At 46.3% G+C, this 7,435-nt stretch overlaps 1 protein-coding gene across 1 annotated transcript in view; it reads right to left on the reverse strand.

Moving 5' to 3' along the window:
- Window positions 1-5,350, reverse strand: part of LOC138452783 (WAP four-disulfide core domain protein 3-like) — a 253,499-nt gene extending 248,149 nt beyond the window's left edge. The window contains exons 1-2 of the mRNA XM_069605123.1: window positions 5,332-5,350; window positions 5,040-5,183 (exon numbers count right to left, since the gene is read on the reverse strand). Of these exons, the coding sequence (XP_069461224.1) occupies window positions 5,040-5,183; window positions 5,332-5,350 (163 nt within the window). The remainder of the gene's footprint in view (window positions 1-5,039; window positions 5,184-5,331) is intronic.
- Between the last annotated feature and the right edge of the window lie 2,085 nt (window positions 5,351-7,435).

Below are 7,435 nucleotides of genomic sequence, written 5' to 3' on the forward strand. Positions count from 1 at the left end.
GGGAAAAGTAGTCCGATAGCTTGCAATGTAATTCTCCGTAGGTAGTGGTGTCCAGGTTTAGTAGTTCTGCAATGTCTCTGACTGCATTTTTTAGTCTGGCGTCGTCCGCGAGGCCTGTGGTCCCCACGTAAAATTTGAGGTCCCTTAGCCATGTGGCCCAAGGGGGCCCAGGTTGGTGGCATCTCTCAAGTCAAATGGAGTGGGCATGTGCAATACTTGGGTTGTCCCTCTTGCCGCCGGGGCCTGATTGGCATTTCCATCTGCTGCCCCTGTCTGGTCTCGACGAGGATGTTGAAGGTGCTGATGAGGCCGATGATGCCACCGGATCTGACATGATGCAGGGGTTAGGGGCTACTTCTGGCATGGCGTGAGGGTCTTTTAGCGGTATTGTCGAATTATTTGTGGTGGTGTGACCGCTGTGGGTTTTGCCCTTCTCCAGGTTGCGTGTGTGTCCTTTGGTTGTGGTGTCTTTATCTTGTTGGGTCACCCCTGCCTTTTGGGGCACAGACTGTGCTTTATTGTCTCTGTGCGAATGCTTCCCACTACACGCACCTTCAGGGGAAGCTAGTTTCATCAGCTGCTTATCTACACGGCTTACGTTCTGTGCCTTTTAACTGCAGGCTTACTACTGTGCTGCCTTCTCATCTGGGGCGGTTCTCTTACGTTTTGTGTCTTTCACCTGCAGGCTTACTGTGCTGGCTTTCCGGCTGGGGCGGCTCTCAGCTGGGTGTCCCTCCCACTTCATGGGCGGCCACTGCCTTCCTCCAGGCTTTCCTCGTGGTCTCTGGGTTCCTTGCGCCATCGGGGACCACAGGGCATCTGCCTCAGCATGGTCCTGGACACCGCTGCTGCAGGCGGCAGTGTGGCTATGCTGCCTTGCCTCCTCGGGCTGTTCAGCGGGCTGCTGGTGGTCGCAGGGCCTTCTTAGACCTGGGCGGCGTGAAGGGGCAGCCTCGGGGAGGTATGCCGACGTGCTCAAGCTGTCCGGCGACAGACCTCCTGACACGCCGGGTCGACGGTTACCTTCTCGTCGCCATTGTGGAACTCCCAGTCACACCGCTCGTTCACTCACTCATGCGTTCAATGATATGCGGGACACGGGGCACAATGGAAACACATCTTACTTTAATGACTGCGTGCCAACAACTGTTGTCCCTCACATTCGCCCCCCTCCCTCGCCCAACATCACTTCCTGCCCCTGGGACCGCAATGGCAGACCTCCCCCTAACGATGTGGAGGGGCTGCTGATCAGGATGTTGCAGCACATCCTGACAACATGATTGGCTGTTTTTGGTACTGTAGTCTTCCCACCATGTTCCTGAGCCGGCCTTCCCTGGCAAACATTCACTCCTTAAGCAATAAAGTTGGCTCGATGCCAGCTTGGCTTCAGAACGCAGAGACGATCGGGTGCTTTGGGACTACGCGCTCTGTAGTCTTGTGCTGGTTCTCCTGCTCACGAAGAAAGTCCAGCAACGAGGAGAATCCGAGTGGGACTATTTGGTCATGCAAGGTTGCCTTTCCATGCAATCACTGCCCTGCGGTTCCATATTAGAGCTCCTTCCTTTTCTGGATGGGGCGTATGCACACGTCATAATGTTGGAGCCAGGTTTTCAGTTCAACTGCAATTCCCGCAGGGAGGGTGTTATGCCCAAAAAGGGAACCTTAAGAGGGCAGTGCCTGTATGTGGCAAGTCATGAGGGCATGATGGGTAGGCATGGCACCCTCCCCACACTTCCTCTAAGTGCTGAATTACACCGTGGATAGCAGTCGTTGACGCCTGTGGCCACTCTACCCATTCACCGCCAATGTCAGCAAAGGAACTTACAGCCTGCATACTGACCCCTCAGGGCCCCCGCCATCCTCCCGTCTCCTGATTTCACACTTCTTAACATGTCAGATTTTTCACTGTGTGTTTTTGGTTGCTGGTAATTTTTTTTTATACATCTGGGATACATCAAGAAAATCAATACATTGAGAACAGACATTGAGAACGGTGTCTTTTTGGCTCCTCTATCAGTGCCTTGGTGTCCTGGCACTTACTTCAGTGCTCTACATGGGATTCCATGGTGAGAGCAGTGCAGTGTCTTCACCGCTCGAGGCTCTCCAGGCCAACTACCATGCACTGTGGTCCCCATTGTGTGTGAAGATTCCATGCTGTTGATGGGCTGCACTCATGACCTCCGTCTCATGCCCTCCAGGGCAACGGCATGATAGCGACATGCTTCATGAGTGTCCATGCCATGTCAGAGCATCATTAACCCGTTTACAGATTTCAGGAAGTTCTCTTCTGGCTCCAAGGGTTCACTGCTCTACAATCAGCAGCAGCAGATTTGATTATTTATTTATTTATTTGCATTTTTAAAGCGCTCACACAGCCCGTGGGCATCGAGGTGCTGTTACAGGAATTGTTTTTTTTTTAGTTGCGTAATTGTTTTTTTGTTTTTTTTTTGTCTCAGTTGAGTATTTATAACACGCTTAAATAGCCAGAGGTTTCTAAGGGTAGACCCGGAGACCGAATCTCTGCTGCTTCGTGTAGTCTTGCTTCCAAGGTGAGCACGTTGCCGCTGAGCTATCCTCCCGGATGATTGCTTAACCCCTCACTTGTTTCGTTAAGCACCCCCACATTAACATAAATTGTATTTATGTATGTGCATGCATGTCTTAGGACATATGTTTATGATATTCACGCTGTGGACGGTGTAAAACCATATTGTTTCTGTTTTTTCTATCTTGAGACCTAGAGAGGTTGCTGCCGTATGATGATTGGCTCAGCATGTGACCCTCACTCCCGCCCTCAATAACTCACCAGTTGGCTACAATGTGGCACTGCACTCGCTCATCGATACCTTGCTTATTGCATAAGTAAATGGGCAGCTTTTGCCGAAATAACTCATTGACATTTCTTTAAAATTATTTTGGGGGGGAGGGGTGTACCCCTCCCAAACCCACCATCCTCTTTATGTGCCCTTTCCCACCCCCCCCAAAAAATGTCTAAAGGTTTTTTAGGCAAAAACTCAGATTAAAAACACCCATCGTAAAAACAGGTGTCGATGGAAGGACATTGTTCCAATTGCACATGACACACTATTCTATCCCACCATGTGAGGCAAAACACTTTTTACATTTCTTTCACTGTCTCTACCTCCTGCTCTATCTTACCTTCACTCTCTCTTTTCATCCTTCTCTCTTTCTGTGGAGCTTTTTTCACTGTTGTCTTTCAACAACTCCCCATTTCAATTATGTGGTGTGTGTTCTCTCTCTCTCTCCCTCTCTCCCTCTTTCTGCATGACCAGTCACACACACATTCACACAGAGGTGCACTTGCTGTTTCTCTGTGTGTGTTTCCAGTCACCCCCTCTCTTTTACTTTCTCTTTCTCACCATCTTTCTCCATCTCTACTTCTATCTCCATACACTTAACACACAAACTACAAAATGCACATGTACCCTCACACTGTACACACAGTGTCTGACTGCAAAGAGAACCACAAAACATACACACAGCTGTGTTAAGGTGCCTTTAAGAGAAACGGTGCTGAGACCTCAGCACGTCTTCTAAATAAAAGGGGCGTCACGCTACGTGTCCAGTTCAGGCACAAGCGGACCCCGATACACAAGCACCGCTTCCTGGGTGTCATTATGGGAGAGGCAAGGTCAAGTCTAGTGGCCCGTGTGCATGAAAGCACACAATAACCTGCCCACTATGCATGCAATCAAACAGCGTGCATACACCCATTAGTCTGCATGCATTCACACAGTATGCATAGCGGCTCACAGTGCAAACATTAGACCTCCATCCACACAATGCACATAAATCCTCATACTGCACATATATGCCAAACTGTGAAAGGCACCTGCAGTGTGCCTAGACCCCCTTACTGCACTTAATGCACACACACATTCCCCCTAACACTTTGCTCGCATCTACCGACTGCGTATGCACCCACAGACTGTGAAAGCCCTCACACTCTGAACATACACACATATACACCGACATGCCTCACAACTCAATGGCTACACAATAGACAAAACTCCTGGGTTTTCCAAAGGTGGCTTAAGAATATCTTCAAACACACCCTCTCGGAAGAAGACTTTATGAACCAACCACACTTTCTTAACTGTGTCAAATCCACCTTTTCAGAAGGGCCCCCCCCACACATATCTTACCGATTTGAAGCTACCCCGTCTGCAGAGGAAAGATATTGCAGACAGGTGACCATAAAAAACACAACTTTATCACTTCCAGAGAAAGCAACAGAGAAATGATCAGTGGATATGTATTAACCCAATTCCACTTTCTGATGGCCATGACTATCAGGGGTTGGAAAGGGTTAAATCTATATGTTTAGTTCACTCTGTCACCTCTTACATGGAGATGGACTATCTTGTGGTCCAAATGCTAAACAAATACTCATTGCCTTGAAGTTGTCATAAGGTGACAAACTGTTACTCATCAGATCACCTTAATATATAACCATAAAAGCCAATAATATTTTCTTTGTAGATGCTTCTTGTATTGAGTGCATTTCTCCTCAAGATTCCAGGCACTCATGGACCAAGTAACATGATCTGTGTATACACTGTACAGTCCGAGAGGTGGACTGGCCTATGGGGAACTCTGGTGAGATCCTGGTGAGCCTCGGCCTCTTTTCAGTGGGCGCCTTGTTTTCCTGCTCCTCTTACACTCTCTCTCCCAGTCATCTCACCCCTTCCTTCCATGTCACCTCATCCCCACAAACCTTTCAAGCAAAGCATTGGCTATAAAGCTTACATTACAATATTTCTATTCTATATCCGTTTTGTGTCATGAGTAACTACTTTTTAATCCCTCTATAGAGGCAAAAAGTCTTCTAAGTCCCTATTTAGAGCAATTCTTGCCAATTTTCTTTGGTGGAGAACCCCCAAATCTTATGTAGAGGGGTTCACCTTGATCACTACATTCACTTGAACAGTGTAATATGGGGCCACTTTGAAAAACATTTCCATGGTCAATTTTGGTTCTCAGTCCACCCCAGTACTGTCCCCTTACTGCTACTGTACCTGGCTCGACATCAGTACATTCAATGCTACAGGGTCTCCGACAGCACTTCTGCCCTTTTGGACACTCACAATCACAGGTGCAGGAGGTTTTCACTGGAATAATGTCGCACAAGTTGTCTGGCTTGGGGCAGGTACCGGGTCTCTCTGGAAATAAGAATGCAAAAGGGTGATAATTAACAGCATTGCCAAGAGAATCATCGGCTGCAACTTGAATCTAACAATCCATTTCTCTAACCTATTTTTCAGTAGCCTAAGCCTATTAGCTTGATAACAGCAGGGGCTATTAAAATACCCCTCACTTTTGCCATCATCCTCTCCTGGGAGGTTGTTCAAGTTTTTGAAAATTTCCAAAATGTGTCTGGAAAGGATTTAGGCTAGGAGGGGCCTGGCCATTTGGAGGTCTTGTGGAGTTCAAGACATTAATGAGCTAAACATTTGCTCTAAAAGGGGTAGAACATTTTATTCCTGAGACATACAGACCTTTTGAGCAAAGGTTTCCACATCCCAATGAAGAGTTTGAGAATATGGCCACAATGCTGCTAGCAGATGTAGGCCACTATAGTAAATTAATAGCAGATCTTCCATATGATTACAGAGTTTTACATTTTAAGGTAGCAGGTTTTATTAACTTTTTTGAATGACCTATTTTCAATGTTTTCTTTAATTCATTTTTATTGTGCAATTAATTTCATCCATTTAAAACTTTAAGCAATTTTTTTAACGTAACAAATATAGAAGATTTCACAATTTCATTACTATACAATTCTTCACCTAGAACATTAACTTATAAAATTCACAACACATTTTCCATCTATATCATCAATAGATCTCCACATTTCCATTACCTTACTTATGACAGCAGCGATGACCCCACTTGACAGCCTTTATTAAATTTTCCTTCCACCCACATCTACGTCCCCTTCGTCAAATATCAAATGCTGCTGTGCTTGCCACAACCGATGTTGCCCCATGTAAACAGGACCGAAATTGGCCTCCGGAGAGCAATCATTAGAACATTTTTCATTTCCCCTAATATATAGGTGTTTCAAGGAGTTACAGCCTGTTAAATGTTTTGTTTCGTTGTGTGGGTCATCCCATGCTCTCTCTCCATTCCCCATGCCTGTCCATGTCCCTCGCCCCTCCACATCCACAACGCAGGCCCACCCCATGCATATATGTCTTTATAGTCGACCAAACTGATTCAACACGCCTAAAATATGTGATCACTGCACACTATTACAGTGTCTGTCCTGCCCATTTTCTAGTCCTTTACATCAGACACAAATAAGTGTAAGGAACTCATGGTAGCAATAGTAAAGACAGACAGAAGTGAATATGTTTCAAGGGTGTTTATTTTTACCATGTGCTTTTTACCAAAATCTAAGATGGGAGCAAGCTTCGACCATCAAATGAAAAATAAGGGTGTCCTTGTGGAGTCTGGTCAAAATAAAAGGGCCTATACTACAAAACCTATTCCCAGGCCTTAGAACTAATTTAGAAAGCGTGTGGGACAAGGGTTACAATAAAGAAAAGAAGTGTTCACAAATAATAGCCAGGATGTGCTAGTTAGGGGTCTCCCTTCCTCGCGTTTTGAGCATAGTATAAGGTGGCACTTCTGAGCACAGCACACACTCGAACTTTCCCCAGCACGAGTTGACAGTTTGGTTTTTCAAGCTATCAGGCTCTTCCGATTGTTGAGTCTCTTGGCACAAAAATGCTCTTTCCTTCTCAGACCTGATGTATTGTTCAAACTTAAATTTCCTTTCAAACGATCGTTGGGGTGATAATGGTTCACCCTTGGGTCCCCTTGTTCCGGGCTCAGACCTCTCTCGATTCTTAGCATCCTCGGTCGGATTCAACTTGACTTGTCTTTCACTGGGTCCCCCTCTTCTGGGCGCAGACCCTGCTTGAATATCAGCTTCTCTCCTGTCAGGTTCACTCTGGCTTGTATTCAGAGATATTTTTCACGCTTCCTTTTAAATGTAGTTGGGGTGATGACTTCACAACCCCTGCATCCCCCTCTGTCGGGGTCAGACCCCTCTCAAGGGGTTACCTTCCTCCGCCGGGTTCACAACGGCCTTCTCACTCAACATTACTTATAGCATTCGCACGTCTTAATGTCCTTTTATATACTGTTCAAAATGGACATCCCTCTGCCGGGTTCACTTTTGTCAAAACACTGTTTCTTGGGTCTTTTAAACTTTTCCCCTTGTTAGTGGCATCCCTCCGCCGGGTTCACTCTTGCCATTTCACAATTCCTTTTGCTCTCTCCACTTTGCCAGTCAAAGACGTTCGACTGCACAGATGATTTTACAAGAACCCTGTAAGATCACTTTGACCGCCTTTCGTAAAAGCCCTCCTAAGGCCTTCTGGTATGGGTAGTTTCACAAGTGTGT

The sequence above is a fragment of the Ambystoma mexicanum genome, chromosome 4p, assembly GCF_040938575.1.
Source record: "Ambystoma mexicanum isolate Mex_15411 chromosome 4p, UKY_AmexF1_1, whole genome shotgun sequence".
NCBI lineage: Eukaryota > Metazoa > Chordata > Amphibia > Caudata > Ambystomatidae > Ambystoma > Ambystoma mexicanum.